This window comes from Megascapheus bottae, chromosome 5, assembly GCF_031878675.1.
Source record: "Megascapheus bottae isolate mThoBot1 chromosome 5, mThoBot2.hap1, whole genome shotgun sequence".
NCBI classification, from domain to species: domain Eukaryota; kingdom Metazoa; phylum Chordata; class Mammalia; order Rodentia; family Geomyidae; genus Megascapheus; species Megascapheus bottae.
Window position 1 is genome coordinate 72739378 of NC_143513.1, and position 20336 is coordinate 72759713.

Sequence of the window (20336 nt, forward strand, 5' to 3'; positions counted from 1 at the left end):
AGGCTACCGCCCTATCCCTTGAGCCACAGCACTACTCCTGGTTTTCTGGTGGTTAACTGGAGATAAGAATCTCATGGACTTTAGTGCCTAGGCTGGCTTTGAACCAGGATCCTTGGATCTCAGGCTCCTGAGTAGCTAGGACAACTGCGCCTGGCTTTTTCTTTTTTCTTTTTTTTTGCTCTTGAGGATATTTGACATGCTAGAGGCTTACTGAGAGCTATTTTCAAAGAGGACTCCTTGCCATGACAGTACTATTTGTTGTATGGCGATTATATCATTAAATCATACGTCATAATCAAAGCGCATGTGGACTTGGAGATTCTCTCAGCAGTGACACTTAACTATCCCTGCTGATAGAATGAATCATTTCTATCTGGAGGAGCCATTCAGTGTGTCAGTTCTTAGATTTGATTTCACTACATAAACTGGTATACTATGAAAAAGCTCAGAGTCCTTAGACAAGGTACCCCTCATGAAAAGTATATGCTAGGGGAATCTGGAATCATGTGGGTTTATTTTAGGGTGGTCATAATGTGGGAGAGGTTGTGATTGTGACTTTTGTTCTGAGTTGCTTTTTCTTAGTATTCTCTAGGAAAGGACCCTTTACTGCATAAATCAAGGAAACAATAAACCTTTGGTTTTCCTTTCTCCCCCCACCCTTTAAAGAATACTTGAAAACTCCTGTTGATGTGATTTAAAAAGACTTGCCACACTGGACCATGAAGGGAGGCTCAAACTTGTACTGCAGATGAATGTATGAAATAGAAAACTCCAGGATTCATGCTGGCAACAAAAAATAGATTAAGCTTGAACAGCTTACCCTTAAACTATAACTCTCACAAACAAAACAAAATCAAAGAGGAAAAGCCAACATTTATAATTGTCAAAAGGGATAGAATTTTCAGAGTTTTCTTCCGATTTTGTGTTTTGTAGAACTAGGCAGGTATGTGCTTCTGATCAAAAGAGACTTTTTAAACTCATTTTTTTATTTGTTGAACTACAGAGACAAGTCTGTATGTACTTGTTCATAGAGCACATGTTCTCATGTGTAATGCTTACATTTCCACTGAGCAGTTCCCTCCATGAATACTGTACTGGTATTTGTTTTTCTGCTGAGGTCTCCCACATTTTAATACTCTCTGTGGGTATTCTTCCTGAAGGAGCCCCTGTACACTGTACAGGAGTGAGTCAGGCCTTTCTTAAACTTTCTGTCTTGAGGTTTGCACATAGTATTTCCATTCCTTATACAGATGAATGAGCTCTTTTCACCCCCTGCTATTAGGGCTTGCCTTGTGGGAAGGAACAGGGTGGTGAAGGGAAAATATTTTGAAACCTTTGCTAGGTCTGGTTGCAGACCTAGGAAATTATTTCCTGGTGTCCAAGGGAATTTACTCGGTGCCTCTGTGGACACCAACACCCTCCGATGCTCAAGATCATGATATAAAGAGGTGCAGTATTTGCATGTAACCTGTACAATTCTATACTTTGACAGTTAGTAAAATGTAAATTCTATTTAAATAATAAGGAAAAAAAGGTTGTTCACTATAGGCACTCCTCCCCATCCCCCCCCAATTTTTCCTATCATAGACACACAGGGCCAGTTGTACTTCATTTGGTGTTTAGCTAAAAACATGGATTTTTTTTTTTTTTTACAATGGAGAAAAGTCTTTTTTTTTTTTTTTAAATAAAAGTGATGGCTGAGCTTGGTAGCTCAAACCTGTAATCCTGGCTGCTTGGGAGGTAGAGATGAGGAGTAGGGATTCTAGTTCAAAGGCAACCCTGCAGAGGATTTTTGAGGCTTCATCTTAACCAGTGGTTGGATGTAACGGCATGCACCTCTTCTTCCCACTCAGGGCAAGAAGAGTTGCTGGGTGCACTGTTTGTGCCCAGCTCCTTTACTTGGGGAAGCACAGACTAGCCAGGACAGAAACTAAGAACCTACTTCAAAACTAACCACAGCTGGAAGAATAGCTCAAATGGTAGAATACCTGTATTATAAACACAAGGTCCTGGGCTCACTCTCCAGTTCCATAGAAAATGAAAATAAAATTGTGATGCAATGTATGCGTTGGTGATGTAAGTGCCAGTGTAAAGTACTGTATACTATGTACTTTAGAAGTGAATTAAGGGAATTTCAAAGGCAAATTCAATACACAATTGAGAAAAAGATTCAAACATTGTATCTGGCTCTTAGTTTCATGATCAGGGAAATGAGCTGGTGAACAATAATCATCATAACCAGTGTTTTATCCATGTAATGCGATATTGGAAGATAAAAATCAAGTGATATTTTAAAACACCAGAAGGGCTGTAAGTTACTCTCTGATAGTGAATAATTTTCAGTAAGTAGGAATTATTAGTCACATCTGCCAGCCCTTGTCATAGCAGTGGGCAGTCTGGTCTGAAACAAGCTTTGGAAACATACAGTGCTGTCATTTGTGCCGGCATGTCAGACTGCAACTTTCTAAGTTGGCCATCTGAATGTGCCAAGCCCCTGGCAGCAGCTGCTATGGAGAGTTGGCGCTGTGGTGGTGACACCATCTCAACTCGCTGAACATTGACCAATTCTAAAATCACTTAGTTCTAGGCAAATTTTAATATACTCCTAGAATTTTACTATCTGTGTTGTCTTATCTCTGACCCAGAGATTGAGGATCTGGGTTCTATAATGGCTCAGAAGCATGTTTGTCTGCTCTTAAAAGTCCTAACACCATGACTCTAGAACATTTTAAAGCAGATTGATGGGGTGGGATACTGGCTCAATCTGTAGGTGTGCTGGTATTTGGTGTGCTGTAGCACACCTAGTGTTGGCAATTTACTTGTGCTCATGAGGTCTTTATTATTATAATGAATCAGACATTGGCTCAGCTAGTTGACAGGGCAGAAGCAATCATTCCTACAGTAGGAGCATGCAAGTGTTGACTAGAACAGAAGGAACTTTACAGTTCACACTTGTGATTAAAGGGGTGGTTTTGCCAATAAATGATTGTGAGGAAAACTATACATGCCATCAGTAGTGACTTCAAACCAATTAAAACAATTAACCATAGGGACTCACTTTCCTAGAAGATGTATTTAACAGGCAACCGATGGTAGAAGTCAGCAAAATGGAGGCATGGCGCGATTAAGGACATTTCATGGAGAAAAGGGGATGGTCCTCAGGAGGGAGTAGGAGACTTTGTTTCTCACTGGGAATATTTATTGTGCACATTGTGGAGAATTCAAGAGGCACAAACACCTTCCTCGCTTCAAGGGGCTCACTGACATGGGAAGTGACCAATATATTAGACTTTGGGGCAACTACTTAGAACTCTGTCTTCTGAGGAACAAACTACTCATTAAATTGAAGAGCAAGCCAGTCAATAATGGTTCTGTGGTTTCGATTGTAGCTTTCATCTCTCTAATAAAATGAATTTCCCTCCCTCCCTACATGCCACGACAGAGACACTTCCAGTCAGTAACAGATGGAGGAGATACTATCCTTCCCCCCTCCCCACTTTTCCTATAACAAAATCAATCTTTTTCCAGAAGGGTAACATTATTTCTTTGCTAGAATGTGGTGTCAAGGGGAAGAGGAGCTATTTAAGATGGAGTCAAAGTAATGATTGACTCAAAGGGTGAAAACATTTGCCGTGGTTGGAGTTCTGGATAAGATTTTTCCCTAGGAGAGCTGTCACCACTAGCTGCACAGGTGGAAATGGATTTGCTATTGCCTTCAACTCCCAGGAAGGAATTACAAATAAGGAAACCCAGTGAGGCTGGACAGCTGGTGCAGCATGCTTCAGGGACAACCCAGACAGGCTGTCTTTTCCTGTCTCCCAGAAGGGTCAATTGGATGGAGGAGATGCCAAGAAGATGCAATGTTACATTTCACCGAAGTGGCTGGAGGTGGAGTCTGGACAGAGATGGGATGGGGCCTTGTGTTCCTGATGATTTTCTTTGCCTGTGGCTCAGCTCTGCTGAGAGCTGCTCCCCTAGCCAGACTTGTTTGTCCACTTGTGTTAGGCCCGATCAGTGATGTTGCTGACCTTAGCCCAGGCTGGGAAAGTGTCCAGGTGGAAGAGACTTACACCCCAGGTGTTGATGGCCACCATTACGATGACCAGGCCAATGACATTGACTCCCAAGCCAGCTTTCACCTGCAGGATACAAGCCACAAAACCCTGGTCATTTCTAGCTGGGCAGAATCGCAGGGCTCAGTCTAGACCTTGCTCTACTTACATGGCCCTGCCTTGTTCCAGTCACTGCCTGGGTGGCTGTAATGTTGCCCTGTGGGATGGCCTATGACTGTGGAAGGACAGGAAGGGGTTGGGACTAGAAGAGAGCCCTCGAGACAGCAACGCAAAATGTTTCCTCACAGCCATCTTGTGAACCTAGCTGAACACCAAAACATGAACCATGGATGGTTGCATTTAGTTATCATTGCTTGGAGAATTGAACAGGTGGACCCTGTTCTCACAAGATACCTTTTGCCCTGGGTCCTAACACTCATCTCTCACCATTTGTGAATATACTGTGTGACTGTCCCCACTTGTCCAGGCAAGTAAGGTGAGTGTCAGCACATGTCAGCCAGATCTGCTAAGTCTGGGCAACAGCCTGTGCCCCTTTTAGCTTTCTCTATCTGTGTCCCTCCTGGGGACACAGGGTGAACAAATGTAACACTAGGACTCACTGGTACTTTACTAGGCTGAAACTAAACTATATAACTTATTGGCAGGGACAGGAGGGTAAGTCTGAGAGAGGGTAAAGAAGGAATGACTGTCCTTTAAAAAGAAATGTATTCTCCCTAACTTATGTAACTGTAACCCCTTTATACATTACCTTATAGTAACGAAACTAAAAACAAACCAAAACAACCAATGCAAAAAAAAAAAAAATCCCTTTCAGAGCAGACTATGTAGCCAGCTAGCCTTACCCATGCAGAGCAGGGCCTGGCAAAAGAGGATACTCCCAGCTCACCATGTCTTTGATGTGGCAGTGGCCGTAGCTGAAGACGATGGCGTTGGGGGGGTTACCCACAGGCAGCATCACTGCAAAGGAGATGCACATGGTGACTGGAATCAGGGTGTAGAGTGGGTTAATGTGCAGCGTTTCAGACTGGAAGAGAAAGTTCACAGGGACGTTAAAAGAGATGAGGCTGGTCCATCGTGGGCACAAGCATGCTCCCAGCGTGGCTCTCAATGGTCGACTGACCCGACCTGGACACCCACAGTGCTCCCAGTGCTGTGCCCCCCTCCTGCCTCAGCATGTGCAGTGGACTTGACAACCCGATTGGCTGGAACTTTGAGGCTCTTCCTAGAATGGATGCTTTCATGGGGGTTGGGGAGGACTGCTGTACTGAAAGTGGTTTTTGGAGTTTATTATTTAGCTGAGAAACAAAAAGACCACGAATGAGCTACTTCGACGGAAACAGGAGTCCCTCATACTGGAGGTTCAGCACTGATGTCTCATTTGTGATTTGAACTTGGGATCCTTCTCTCAATATGTATTGCCGTGTGGTAACTAAGTGTATTCTTACGCTCACACACATAGGCTGATATGAGACAGCTGTTGGAGACAGCAGTGCACAGAGAGTGGCTGTGGGGAGCAAGGGATTGAGGAGCAGGAGGACGTGTTCTTGCTGGAGGTGAGAGGAACCTCATCTCCTAGATGGGCACAGGTGCAGCCCTGGGTTCAGTAGTACATCACCTTAGGGGCTGCTTCTCTAGGCTACAGTCTACTTCTCTCTTACTCCTTTCCTCACAAATCGGTCCGAGGCCATGGAAGAAGCTGTCATCCTTCCTAATTCTCAGGACCTCCGTGATGACAGTGGAATTAGGTAGACTCGATGATCCTCAGAGCTGTGGCCTTCAGATGTGCAACTGGGTGTGTTTTGTCTCCATTTTTCTGCGGTTGCCTCTCTGGCCCCACTCTATGTGTCTGTGTGTGCATGCATGGGTGCGTGTGTGCATATGGGTACTGGGGCTTGAATTCAGTCAAGGCCTCACACTGTCACTTGGCGTTTTCTCTCAAAGGCTGTCACTTGAGCCACACCTCCACTTTTTTAAAAATTTGATTTTTGCTGATTGATTGGTGATATGGGTCTGAGGAACTTTTCTTCCAGGGCTGGCTTTGAACTTTGATCCTCAGATGTCAGCTAAGATTACTAACCTGAGTCACTAGCACCAGTTATCCACTATTAGGTTTTAACTCAGGAAAGAAAGGTTAATGATAATTGTGGGGAAATGAAATTCTAGGGTTTTAACTTGTTGGTTCTTTAACATTGTCAGTTCTTCTGTTTCCATTTAGGGCAGCCAAAAGGAACTCTTACTATAATCTATTACCTTATCTTTTTAAAATGTGTAATACCTGTAGTTTATTCACTGTACAAGCTATGCCTTGAATACTCATCCATGAAGCTGTGGGCAGTCAACTGCGGAGAGGTCCATCCAGGAAGGCTGCTGCCAGACCCTCAGGCACCCCTGCTCTTGATATTCCAGAGTCCTGCTCTACTCACCAGGCTGCACAGGATGGGCAGAAATATAGTGATGGTGGCTGGGTTGCTGACAAACTCTGTGACAATGGACACCAGGATGCAGGCCAGTAGTGTGACAGCCCATGGTGGAAGGCTGCTCAGGGACAGCATCTGATGTCCAATCCAGGTGGAGAGGCCAGAGCTCTGCAGGAAGAGGTGTTAACAGTAAGATGAAGAGAGTTTCAGGGTTGTTTGTGTGTGTGTGTGTGTGTGTACGTGTACACCAGTCCTGGGGCTTAAACTCGGGTCCTGGGCACTATCCCTGTGCTTTTTTGCTCAAGGCTAGTGTTCTACCATTTGAACCGCAGTTCTACTTCTGGCTTTTTGGTGATTGGAAATGAGTCTCATGGACTTTCCTGCCCAGGCTAGCTTTGATCTGAAGCTGGCTTTGATCTAGCTTCTTCAGTAGCTAGGATTACAGATGTGAGCCACTTGTGCCTGGTGAGTCCTGGTGAGGGTCAGGAAGGGACCCTGGCTGGAAGGACACAGGGGCCATCCAGTCTGTTCACTTTCAACTTGACTGGAACCAATCCTGATTTTAGGATTAGATATGATTGTATGATGTTGTCATTTTTGTAGAGAAGAAATTTCTTCTGATTCCAGAGCATTCCATCTTCGTGTTTCCTAGTCTGTCAACCATTATGGGGCATGCAGACCCGCTCATCCTGAGTGTGTGATCCTTCCTAGAGTTTCGTCTTGGTAGGGGTTGAAATTCTCTACTCCTCAATGCCAGTCTCTCTTTTTCTAGTCTCTGAAAACCACACAGTGCATCCATACAACAATTCCCTTTACACACAGTGCCAAAGCCAGTGTGTCCATGCAATAATTTCTTTTACACACAGTAATCCTTTGTTCTGCTTTGCAAATCCATAATTCCTTTTATTTATTTTTGTTGATCATGAAGCTTGAACTCTGGGCCTGGGCACTGTTCCTGAGCTCTTCAGCTCAAGGCTAGTGTTCTACCACTTGAGCCACAATGCCACTTCCAGTTTTCTGGTGGTTAATTGGAGATAAGAATCTCACAGACTTTCGTGTCCAGGCTGGCTTTGAACCATGATCCTCAGATCTCAGCCTCCTGAGTACCTAGGATTTATAGGTTTGAGCTACTGGCACCTAGCAAAACTCCATAATTCTTATCATCTAAGAAAGCTGGGGAAACCTACCAAGCTCTTTGAATAGTAATGTTACTAGTTTTTTTTTTAAAGGGGGTGTAAGGGTGAATGAGCAGGGGTGAATACTGGAAGTTTCTTATAAGTAATAAAGGGGAGAAGTAAAACAATCCACCAGCATTTGGCAAGAAAAAGATGTCATCACTGGACTATGGCACGGTCCTCCAGCCATTCAAATCTCATCATGGCTGACATTTATGTTTGTACTTTAAAAACAAACAAGCAAAAACAAAAACAAAAACCCAACATTTATTGTGGTAGTACTGGGGGTTTAATGTTACTTTGTGCTTGCTAAGGAGGTGATCGACCACTGAACTAGACCTCAAGACCCCCCTTTTTTGGTACTATTTATTCTGAAATAGGGTCTTTCTTTTTGTCTATATTTGCACCTGGACCACACTGCTTTTATTTTTATTTTATTTTTTTATTTTGCCAGTCCTGGGCTTGCTGTCCTTGGACTTTCTCAAGGTTAGAGCTCTACCACTTGAGCCTCAGCACCACTTCCGGCTTTTTTCTATGTATGTGGTACCAAGGAATTGAACGGGTCTTCATGCATGCTAGGCAAGCACTTTAACCACTTGGCCAAACTCCCGGCCGTTTTTTTTTTTTTTGTTTTGTTTTGTTTTTGTCAGTCCTGGGCTTGAGCTCAGGGCCTGAGCACTGTCCTTGGACTTTCTCAAGGCTAGAGCTCTACCACTTTAGCCTCAGCACCACTTCCAGCTTTTTTTTTTGTATGTATGTGGTACCAAGGAACCGGGTCTTCGCACATGCTAGGCAAGCACTTTAATCACTAGGCCAAACTCCCGGCCCCTGCTTTTATTTTATGTTTCCTTTGGTAGCTGAGATGACTGAAATATGATACCATGCCCAGATTATTCCATTGAGCTGGATGGAGTCTTGGAAACGGGAATCTCACTTCTCCTGATCTCAGTCGCCCATTTAGGTGAGATGATAGGTTTGTGGGTTGCAAAAGGGTCTCAGGCCATCATAGGATGACCTCTGATCTGCCTGATCACAGTTTCCCAAGTCACTAGGATCACAAATGCAAGCCACCAGCTCCTGGCTGTCAGTACATGCTGAGGACAAGCTACAAAGGCTTATTCCCCAATCTGAATGTTTCCCATGAACAACTGTCCAGATCAGCCCAAGGAAATGACTGTTCTCACTTAGAATAAGTCATTGGGTTGGATGATCTTCACCTGCCAATGGTGAGGGCTACCCTTCTTGAGTTTTGTTCTAAGAATCTCCCAGGTTTCGCTATATATCCTTCATCTGTCCTCTTTTCCCTCCTCCTCTCTATACTATGGTTGGCATGGTCAGACTCTTCTTTTGGTAACCTAGAGACCCCAGAGGCAATAAAGAAATGGAGAGCTGGGGTATAAAACAAGCTAAGTTGCAGTAGCTATAGGGAGAAAGGACTAATGAGGATGGTCAGAAAGGCTTGCTCAGATGATTTCCGTTCCACTAAGACTGTAACATCTAGTGGTGCCGAAATAACCTGGTAGATGAATGAAGAGGCTGTGCCGGAACAGAGAATACTTCCAGTCCTCAGAAGAGTCAGCCCACAAGCTCCTATCATTCAGCGGTCACAAGGCTGTGCAGACCATAGTGGGGAATATAAGGCAACTGGAGCATGTGTCAGGAAAGAAAGCCTTCCCAAAGGAGTACCTGAGGCAGACCTGAAGGATTCATGGGGTTAGGTTAACCTCCAGTTTTCTAAACATACACCTTTGGTCATGTCCTTGCTGGACATGAAGGATTCAGATGCACATGAAGGCCACCTGCCTCTGCTGTGGAGCAGAAAGTCACAGAAAAAGATGGTAAGTATGCCCAGTGCTGCCAAGACAAGGAGCCCTTGTCCTCTCACCTGTCCACTGCTCCCTTGGATGGGAGAGCCGCATGACCACACCACTCATAACCCAGCAAACTGGGGTGGGCATCCAGACACCCTTTACCAAAGCTCAGAGTGGGCATGATTCTAAAAAGTTGGGCAGGTGGTGATGGGCTTCCTTATGACACCATCCCTGGCACCAGGAATGGAAAGTCTCATTTTCAGCCGGGCACTAGGTCCTTCCGTGGAGACGGCCATGTTGGGCTCAGTAGGCCAAGACCAGTGCCTATGTTTGATCCCACTGATTTCAACACAACTGTGTGGATAGGGCTATCAGACCAGGCTGCTTGTTACTGGAGGAAAAATGAGAGATCTGTTTGGTGACTTACCATTCAGCAGGGAATGGATGTAGGAATGAGCCAGAATGGGCCATAGTCGTTGAAATAGGTCCCTCCCTGCCCTTACAGGCCATGATCTAGGGAGGGGGGATGTTTAGATGTGTTCTTAGAAATGGCTTGCGCTATACATAACAGAAGAATGGATGAACTTAACTTTCTGTACATTGTGGCATCTCTCATATATGCAAAATGTGTTTGTTCCTGCGCAATTTAAAGAACAAGAAATAATTGTCTATTAAAACATGGAAAGCAAGAAAAAGAAACCAAAGTAAGATGTTTTATGATTCTTCAAGCTAAAAATCATGCTATTGATGCTTTATGGTGAAACACTGCCATCACACTGTCAGCGGGCCACCTGTGCTCCTGTTTCTCAAATTGATCAAAAGCTCATTTGATCTCTACAGTACTCTCAACTGCAAGCTCACAGACAACTGATGACCGAAGACACTCAGAATTCTCTCTGCTATAGCTATGGCTCCTTTAGAAGACATTTCTGCCTTTCTTCTTTCCACTGACTGAGAGTTCGAGACCCAGTTTGCAGAGATGATAGCTTTTGCTACAGTATCATGCAGCCAAAAGGAACTTCATCATTGTTCCTTCCTGTGATCCATTAAATCTCACCAGATAAAGGGAGGGAAGAAGGGGGGTTTAATTGAGTGAAAAAAGAAAGTGGAGTTTTATATGCCACATTCTCCAAATAGTATTTGTAAGTAAGGGGAAATAATTTGCTGCTGAGTTTTTCCAGCAGACCTCTTTCATACTAAAATTTGAAGTAAGTCAATGAATTAGACTTCAAGTTAAAAAAAATATCACAAAGAAAGTCTTCCATATTGTAAATGTCTAATATAAAAACACTTCACTTTGGATTTTCCTCACTTGTATCAGGAATTGAATCATTTCAAACTCAGTAAGAATCACACAGATTGAATCTGACTGATAGTATTAAAATCAATAGAGCCAACAGATTTTTTTTTGCCAGTCCTGGGACTTGAACTCAGAGCCTGGGCACTGTCCTCAAGGCTAATGCTCTACCACTTGAGCTATAGTGCCACTACTGGCTTTTTCTGTGTATGTGGTATGTGGTAGGAATCGAATTCTCCAGTGTTTTTTTTTTTTTGTTTTTTTTTTTTGGTCACTCATGGGGCTTGAACTCTGGGCATCAGCATTGTCCCTGAGCTCTTCAGCTCAAGGCTACCCCTGGAGCTACAGCACCACTTCCTGCTTTCTGGTAGTTAATTGGAGATAAGAGTCTCACAGACTTTAGTGCTTGGGCTGGCTTTGAACCGTGATCTTTAGATCTCAACCTCCTGAGTAGCTAGGATCATGGGCATGAGCCACTGCCCTCAGCTACATTTTTTTTTTAAATAGAGAAATTACTATCTGTAATACATGCACTATTTTGATTTTAGAAAAGCACAGGTCTTGTCTGGCTGGATACAGGTCCAAACTAACCACTGAAATTTCATGAAGGTAAGTATAACATCCTGTACGTGGAGCTGGAGATACTGAGCGCATATGTACAGGATGGGTAGTGGCCACCAATGAAAGGCGTGGAGGTTGTAGCTGGCAGCAGTTTCAATATAAATGTTGGCACATGGGCCACAGAAGCCTTATAAAAGCTCCTATAAATGGCAGGCTGGTGCTTATGTCAGAAAGACAGACAGGATGAATTAGACAATGAGCCCATTTTGCAGTAAACTGACCACATTTGAATGAGAACAAGGCAAACTGGAGTGAGTCCTGGGGGGAGAAATGGAGATGGTAACCTTTTATGGAAATGATTAAAAGAAATAGGAAGTTTTAGTTGGAAAAAAATCGAACTCCTGGTGTGTTATTTCAATAATTATTACTTAGGAGAAGGCTGCAAAGTGCAGCTCCAGAACCAACAGCGATGGCACACAAAGAGTAACAGAATGAGTGGGCTGAAAGTAAGGAACAACTGTGAGTGCCACAGTGAGAGCCCCATGCATGCCAGTGCCCAAGCCAGGGCGTGCTGGAGGAATGTCACATGGGGCAGGAGATAGTCTCAGGTCCTGCAAGAGCCCAACCCCATGTAGGCTTCTCATAACCTGGTAATCAGTGATATGTATACTATTCAGGCCCGCAATCATGGTCAATTAAAAGTGAATGAAGTTTAGGGCTGGGGGCATGGATCAAGTGGTAGAGCACCTGCCTAACTAGTGTGAGGTCCCGAGTTCAAAGCAGTACCACCAAAGAAACCAAGATTAGAGATTCATTTGTAGCATTGTGTCCTATCTCAATGACAGTAAATACTTTAGGAGCTTCCCTGATTTCCTACCAGCTCCACTCAAAAGATTGTATCCTGCAAACCCCCAAGCAGGACATCAAACTTGAAATCAGTTTCAGCAAAGAGTCTCTGAAAGATCTCCATTTATGTGGGGCAGAGAGTCAATCCACCATATGAGCACTCACTCCTCTCTGGGCCACTACAGACTCATCTTTATCTTATAGCTGTCAGATCCCAGAAGGAGATAGCTGCCAAACATAGTAAACCTTGTGCTGTGACAGGGTGGGAGCAGTGAGGGAACTGTGAATGCCTGCAGGCTGCTCTCCAGACACTGAGGTCAGGGACATCTATCATGCTCTATTAGGCCCTTCCCAGTGACCTGGTAACCATCTGCCTCTCCCATAGCCCTTTTGAGCCTTCCCACACAGATAGTGATGCCTCCTTTGGTAAAACGTAGGGACCAGTTTGCCCCATAAGAACAGGACTGAAGGGTTACCTTGCTTCCAGAAGCCAGAGCATAGCCTCCTCCCACCAGAATGACAATCTCCCAAGGCATGGTTTTCTGGAAGTCCTTCCATGTGATAATGGGCTCTATCTTCAGGGAGGACTCCGGACTCACTCCTGGATCACAGGCAGATAGAGATGGAGAGCCAGATAAACCTCAATGAATGGGACACGATTTGTATAGCTAGGAAGCTGATAGGTAGATTGGAGGATCTTGGAGACCATTTTGTTATTTTAGGGGGAGTTGGATGGGCTATAAGAAGCTTTCTTGGGCAATTTCAACTTGGGAACCACTCCCATCTTCATCCCTTGAACCTCTTCTCACCTTCATTCTTTTTTCCAAAGCAGGGTTTCTTGGCCGGAATGAGGAAGAGGAGGAAGCCAAGGAAGACAGAGACAGTAGCATCAGTGCGGTAGCCTTTCCTAGGAAGGAGACAAACATGGAAGAGGAGGGTCAGGAGTCCTCAGGGAAGTTATTTGAATACAATGCCTCTTTGAAGACCTTGTCAGAGGTGACAGCAACTTGACCTCTTGCTAGTTCCTGCCATACTACCCCAGGATGACTTCATGGGCAATGAGTATCCTGGGAAGGCAGAGCCTGGCTGAGGTAGATGTCTAAGTGTGAGCCAAGGGGCCTCAGTGGTTAGGGTGAGTCCTCGAAGGTGTGATTACATAAGGAAGAGGAGAAAAGGGTGCGTTCTGCCTGGTGAAGTCCACACTTCTGTATGTCCCTCCTCAAGTGAGAAGCTGGTGGTGGTACAAGCTGGTGGCTTGTACTGGTGTCCCTGGATCATGGGGGAACATGAAAGGATGCCATTATGGGCCTCAACCCCTCAGCCTCTCCAGGGCTATGGTCTCTTCCAGTTGGTACTTCATAATAGATGCTTTCTTTTTTCATTCTCAGAATACAGCTCCCCCAGAGATAGTTGAGGTTTCAAGAGCTTATGTAAGAAGACTAGGGTCACCTAGCTGTAAGTGACAGCATGGGATCCCAGTCCCAGACTGGGACTCCAAACCCCGTGATCGCTTCTTAACTCCACGTGACTGCTTCACGAGAAAGAACAGATTTTTCCAGGGTGCAAAGTGGCACCTGGCTTTGTGTCTGCCCTTAGGTCAGGAGTGGTGGCCAGCTACGCAGGGCTACTGTCTGAGGAGTGTGGTGAGGGGGTGGTGATTAAGACGGAAGCAGTATCACTTGCTTTTCAAAGAAGGAATCCCAGCCAGGGACAAAGCCAGGTTCCCGGGTAAACCACAGCACAGTCATCAGGATGAAGAAAAATCCAGTCACCATTTCAGGATAGCTATAAAAGAAAACAGACAGACCCACTGTAGGAGCTGGAAAGTGTCTTTTAGCCTTGTTACTCTGCTTCTGGGAACTCCCAGCATTTGAGACATAGAACAGGGCCACTCAACCACCACAGTGGCTGGCTGTGAATTAGGAAGAAGACTGACTGACTGACTGATGTGGAAGAGAAAGAACACAACCACCTGCATGTAACATAATCACATCTCCAGCGACCACTGTGCCGGGGAAGCAGGAACCGGCGCACAGCTGTTTGAGGACATTTGACCATATATACCAGGAGCTGATCTGGTTAGCCACTTCATCAAAGACAGTGACCAGGAGAGTGGCCTAGTGGTAGAGTGCTTGCCTAGCATGCATGAAGATCCAAGTTCGATTCCTCAGTACATCTATAGAAAAAGCTGGAAGTGGTGCTGTGGCTCAAAGAGTAGAGCTCTAGCCTTGAGAAAAACCAAGGCCCTGAGTTCAAGGCCTTGGACTGGCAAAAAAAAAAAAGACAGTGACTAGTAATGCATACTGAATTATCATGACTTGTTACAACATGGGAACAACCATTTTGTTGCTTATTCAGTGATATGATTCCATGATGTTGAATGCATTTTGGTATTTCTATATTAAAGTGAAAGTGGACCCACTACTAATCTTGTTTCTATAATACAATTAATGTCATAGAGACATGTTGACAATAAAATATTAAATGAAAAAACAAAAAGACAAGGTATCTATCCAAGACATGGATTTTACCAAAATACATATAATTTTGCACAAAAAAATTCTAAGAGGTATATCATGTTTACATTTACTAGTTAATACTAAGATGCTAAGAATGCAAGTCAACTTAAAGTTTTCCTTGTACTTCCCATATTTTTATGACCCTTCTAAAACGAGTGCTTATTCTTTTTATAATTCAAAACTGAAAATACAGCCTGAATTATTTAACCTAAATTTGCATAAGCCAATTGTGCTAAAAGGAGAAATAGCATCAGGTGGAAAGCTGGGTTGGTATATAGAAATGGCAGAGGGTTGGTTAATGAGTCTTTAGAACTTTAGTCTTCAAGCCTGTCTTTGAGGCTGCTTTATAGTCTAAATACAGCAGCAAGGCTACCATCCCTTAGAAGATCCCGCTAGATCACTTTGGCCTGTGTGAGCAGTGTGGGAGAGACCTGACTGGAAGAGGTCAGCACCTTTCAACTGTGCCATCTAGATAACTCCACCCCCACTCCATAGCTGTACCCAAGACTCCAAATATAGCAAAGGGAAGGGCGGCCACTGAAATCTGGGCCAGCTTGGCTTTGGCATTCAATAGCATCTTCTAAATGCCTGGATTCATAGTGGTGGAAAAATGCCTCAGTGTCAGGGATTGTTAGAAACAAGGCCGCTCTGTGCTCCACGTTACCTGCTGTTTCTGGGCTGAGAAAGAAGAGAGGGAGTGGCTGACTTTTACCTAATGTCACCCAGCTTTTCATATTCTGCCTGGATCCTCTTCTCTGACAGCTCTTCCCTTTTGGTCTTCTTCTTCTTGCTCAGAGAACAGGTCTCTTTAAAGCTAGAGAAGGGAGAATGAGGGGAAAAAAGTTTAAAAAGCATACTTTTGCCCCTCTGTATATCACCCCAACCATTTTTTTTAAAAATCATGCTTTTGAGATCCAGAGGAGTTAGATAGGAAGAACATTTCAGATCATCCATTTACCATGATCAGCTTTCTCTTTGCACGCAGGCCTCATCCCTCTTCTGTTCCTACAGCTTCTATCCACCCTGTGACCTGCCACACTCTTCAACCTTTCTCCAGTATTTTGGGCAAATCCATCTGGGTACATCTCCAGTGCATCGATGTCAGTTTATGTCTATGTACTTCTATATGGGTATTTAGATGAAGTCATTTGTACCTACTTGTAAATAAGTAAAAGAACCTGCACGGTAACTGGTGGCTCACACCTGTAATCCTAGCTATTCCGGAGGCTGATATCTGAGGATTGCAGTTTGAATCCAGACCAAGCAGGAAAGTCTGTGAGACTTTGATCTCCAATTAACCACCAGAAAACAGAGAGTGGCACTGTGGCTCAAATTGGTAGAGAGCCAGCCTGGAGTGAAAAAGCTCAGGGACTGTGCCCAGGCCATGAGTTCAAGCTCCAGGACCACCATCACCACCATCAACAAAAAGTGTAAGTGTGGTGTAGTGTACAGATTTACATGTACATGTCTGTGTGTCATATATGCTGAAGTATATGTGCATGTGTGTGCACATTTAATTTCTCTGGAGAGAGGCTTGTCTGAGGTAAAATTAGTGTTATTTTCCTGGTGTAATACTAGAACTGCATCTTTGGTTCACCAACAATCTGAGGAAAATAAAAATCAGCCCAGAGAAGACTCCTTCACCAATGCAGCGCAGTATCCCAGGAGCTATTACTAGCAAAACATCATACATATTTTCTCCTTATGTATTAATTGATTAAATTTGTAGTAGACTGATGGTTATGAAGCTTTACTAAGCAGTTTAATATTAGATGTATTGCAAGAGATATAGCTCACATGTATTCTAAAGGCAATAAGCATATTCTGTATAAACTATATAAAATTAAGCCTACAGTGACTTCTACTTGGAATCATATTCCTAAGAGTAGTTGGAACTACTCCTTATGCTTTGAGAGTGATAAAACTATAGTAAATCCTCTCTAATTTAGACTGCCTTTAAAGCAGATAGGCCGTCTAAGCTATGAGGAACATTTCACCCTAGAAGCCACACTAGAATATTTAGTGTGTCCAGAAGGAATGACTCCCGGCTCCCAGTCCAGCATTCTGTGCTTTCCTTGCAGCAGCAATTTGTTCCTTGGTGGCTCTATTCAGAGGTGCCAAGCCATTCGAGTGGACAGCAGAGCCTCAGTGCTTTGTTGGCAGGGTGCTGGCACTCACTTGCAGCCTAGGAAGAGCCAGTGCATCCAGAACCAGCTGACCACCAACATGATGAAGGAGATGGGGAAACTGAAGAGAAACCAAGTGCCAAAGTTCACCACCTCTGCGGCCGGATACTGGCTGGAAGGCAAAGACCACCGGTTAGAAAAGGAGGGCAATCGTGTAATATTGCGAGACATTATCTAGAATGCATTTGTTAGTTGTAATTGTGTATACAGCCCAGGCAAGAGTGATGAAGTAAGCTATAAAAGACAACGAGCAACCAAAATCAATACCACTGAAGTACATATACTCCTACTCAGCAGAATTATGCACAAGCTATTTGGGCTTAATTAACATAAAGAGACTAATCATTTTATTCATCTTGTTTTCAAGACTGGAGGAACTGGAGGAGAGATCTGATGTATTTCATGGGTTTTCACTGGGTGGACAATTCTGGAGAAGTAGCCTCCTGAGAGTTCTGGCTACTGGTGGTATCCAGAAGAGAAATAGGATATGAAATTACCAAACACACACACACACATACACACACACACGAGTTTAAAAAATAATTGATAGGGATTTGAAGTAGTCAAAATTAGTGGTGGTAGTCCATTCACCAATGCCAAGAACAACAAGGAGACCGTAAAATGACACAAGGTGTCTGTGAGGCTTAGATCTAGGAAATTGGGTTTTAAGCTTTCCTTGGTCATTTCTCCCTATCCTCTCTTGCTCTCTACTCCTTTCATCCTTACATGTTCTCTACCTGCTTCCTTTTTCTTTTCCTGGATTTCTTCCCTTTCCCCTTTTTCTTTCCTTCTTTGTTCTACTCAAGGGATTTATTGGGTTATGTTTCTTTTGTCTCTGGCGAGACAAGAGTTCTGGGTTCTATCTTTTTGTGTCTTCTTGGAGACACCATTCTATTAATAATCTTGTTTCTCCCAGATAGTTAATTTTCCTCTCCTAGAAATCCATGAGATTACCAGCATGTAGATGTCTGCCATAACAAACCCTCTCCATGCCCTGCTCCTTGTCCCTGCCTGCTGCTCACGGTCAGGTCTCCATTTCCTCTTCATCATCTAACCTCATTCTCTGTTTCTTAAAGGCATCTCACAGCTTCTTGGGTGATATCCAAATTCTTTAGCAGATCTTGCCAAATCCTTGGTCATCTGGCCATCTATTAACCTGGCCTGTTTTGCCCTGTCTGTGGCTTTTATGGGTGCTCCACCCTCCTGCCTGGAAACCCTTCTACACCTTGCATTCTCTGTCTGGAAAATCTCCCTTCATCTGGATTCTTCTACTTGGTTCTTCAAGTGACCATGTCATCGTCACCTCTTTGAGGAAACATTTCCAGTGCCTTGCTGCTTGGTATGCTCTAATAGCTGAATCTTGGATTTCTTTGGTCTTCTTCAACTGCAATGGCTGTCCCTTGTCCCTCTGTTCTCATCTGCACCTCGACATCCCTAGCACCTAGTGCAGATTTAGTCCCCACCCTGCCCTGTCCTGCCACCTGCCTTGTGAGTCCTTAGGAAGTGTCTTGTTGACTGAGTTAAGGGCTTACTTGTTGAAGTGTTCCAGGAAAATGAGGCTGGTAGACGTGCCGATGATGGTGGTTAGGCCGCCGATGGTGGCAGCGTAGGATATGCTCAGAGACAGGCACTTGCAGATCATTTGGTCATGCTGGGACCTGTACTTTCTGTTCAGTTCCTGGTTCCGGATACCTGGGGTTGGGACTCGTGGCTTTTCCTACGAAAGGAAAATCAGTGAGCCTGCGCAGCAAGCGTGGATCGTCTGGCACAGATAGCCCAGAGGGAAGAGGCATCAAACTGCAGTGGAAAGGGTTTGAGCTTTGGTGTCAGAAAGACAAATCTCAGTTTTTATGGATGGCCAAATTTGGTAGGCCATGGAGCTTTATTTTCCTTTGGAAAAATGGGGAAACCATATTTTCTCTGCTTTGTGAGGAATGAATAAAGTAAGATGTAAGGTTCCTAGATCACTTCCTCCATTTAATGAATGGTAAGCTAATATTTTTGTGTTATTGTTACTAATAGTGATGGCATGGTTTGTATGTTACTTGAATCTTTTATTCTCTATTTGAACCAACAGAAGATGGTTATTCTATGTGGCAAGGCTCTGAGCCCACGTCTGCGCACGCACATGCACACACACACACACACACACACACACACACACACACACACACACACACGGTGTTCAAAATGGTTACACAAGTCAGAACTAGGAAGAAAATGCCTACCACAGAGGTTTGATACATCGTAAGCATTTGATAAATGGTAGTAGATATTTATGATGATGATAAATATCCAGGAATTAAAGTTGCTGATGAGCATAGAAATTCAAATTCAAGACTTATAGGGGACATTCTATACCAGTCCTAACATTCACTGGATTTCTCGATTTTACTTCAGTGCTGTAACATTCAGAACTTCCTTTCTTGTGCAGAAAAGTAGTTGCTTTATAATCTCAGGATACCAAGAAAAAAATATTTGTGCTGTCTCTGAAGCGTCTCTGAACTGGTTGATGACCTCTGAGCCAGGCAAACCCTTAGCACTGGCAGTTGGAGAAAACTGGCCAAGCCTGTGACAATCTTTCCGGTGTTCAAATAACTTGGTGTTTTAGGCCCTGGCACACACAGGCTGGACATGGGTAAAGTGCCTGGCGACAGGTGGCTTATGTAAGAAGCAGAGGCAGAAGTTGGGGTCCTCTTACCGGGAGTGGGTGCTGTTTCATGCCTTGGCGTTGGCTTGTTGCTTTCATGGGGTTGGTGATAGCAGGCACACCATTCTGGTTCTGTTGGAACAAAGACCATCACATTGTTACAGTTGATGGAGAAGCACCACCCAACTGCCTACCCTTAGGGCTACCCTACTTCTTGGCACTGGGGGTATCAGAGACCAGTAGTCAAGGAAGAGAGCACACTGAGAGCATCTCACAGACCGGCCTCCAGCTTCACAGCCTCCAGTCTAGCTGGTGTCAAGTGCCCATCTGAAGAGGTTTCAAAACCTGGTGAGCATAGCTTTGTCTTTATGGGAGAGCATAACTTGCTGGAACTTCATTAGCTGATGATGAATTCTTTATTGTTATTATAACACCAAGAAACACATCTACTAGAACTGAGTCTATGGTTATGTGCTCCTTTCTGCAGTACTGGGATTTTAACTTAGTTTTCTGCTCTCTGGGCAGGTGCTCCAAACATCTGAGCCACACCTCAGCCCTTATTAGCTCTTATTATCAGGGTTTTTGTTTGTTTGTTTTTGCTTTTTCAAACAGGGGTCTCATGTTCTTGCATGCATGTAGATTATGATCTTATGCCTCTTTCATCACCGAAGTATATGTCACTCCATCTTGCTCTAACCCACAATTGTATTTTATTTACCTTTTATGCTTCGTATGAAAAGAGGTAAAACTGCCTTAGGAGGTAGAGGGTAAATTATAGCAGCAGCAAGAAGACAGATTTTG

General features: G+C 44.1%; 1 protein-coding gene across 2 annotated transcripts in view; it reads right to left on the reverse strand.

Moving 5' to 3' along the window:
- Positions 1–3363: 3363 nt before the first annotated feature.
- Positions 3364–20336, reverse strand: part of Slc13a4 (solute carrier family 13 member 4) — a 38967-nt gene continuing 21994 nt past the window's right edge. Inside the window, exons 7-16 of one of the 2 annotated variants that reach the window (XM_090333364.1) lie at positions 19587–19667; positions 18418–18602; positions 16878–16997; positions 15412–15513; positions 13864–13965; positions 12990–13087; positions 12657–12781; positions 6497–6658; positions 4960–5097; positions 3364–4139 (exon numbers count right to left, since the gene is read on the reverse strand). In XM_090333364.1, the coding sequence (XP_090189490.1) occupies positions 4002–4139; positions 4960–5097; positions 6497–6658; positions 12657–12781; positions 12990–13087; positions 13864–13965; positions 15412–15513; positions 16878–16997; positions 18418–18602; positions 19587–19667 (1251 nt within the window). In that variant the 3' untranslated portion in view covers positions 3364–4001. Of the gene's footprint in view, positions 4140–4959; positions 5098–6496; positions 6659–7363; positions 7598–12656; positions 12782–12989; positions 13088–13863; positions 13966–15411; positions 15514–16877; positions 16998–18417; positions 18603–19586; positions 19668–20336 lie in introns of those variants that run through there. The other variant, XM_090333365.1, reaches the window with a different exon arrangement.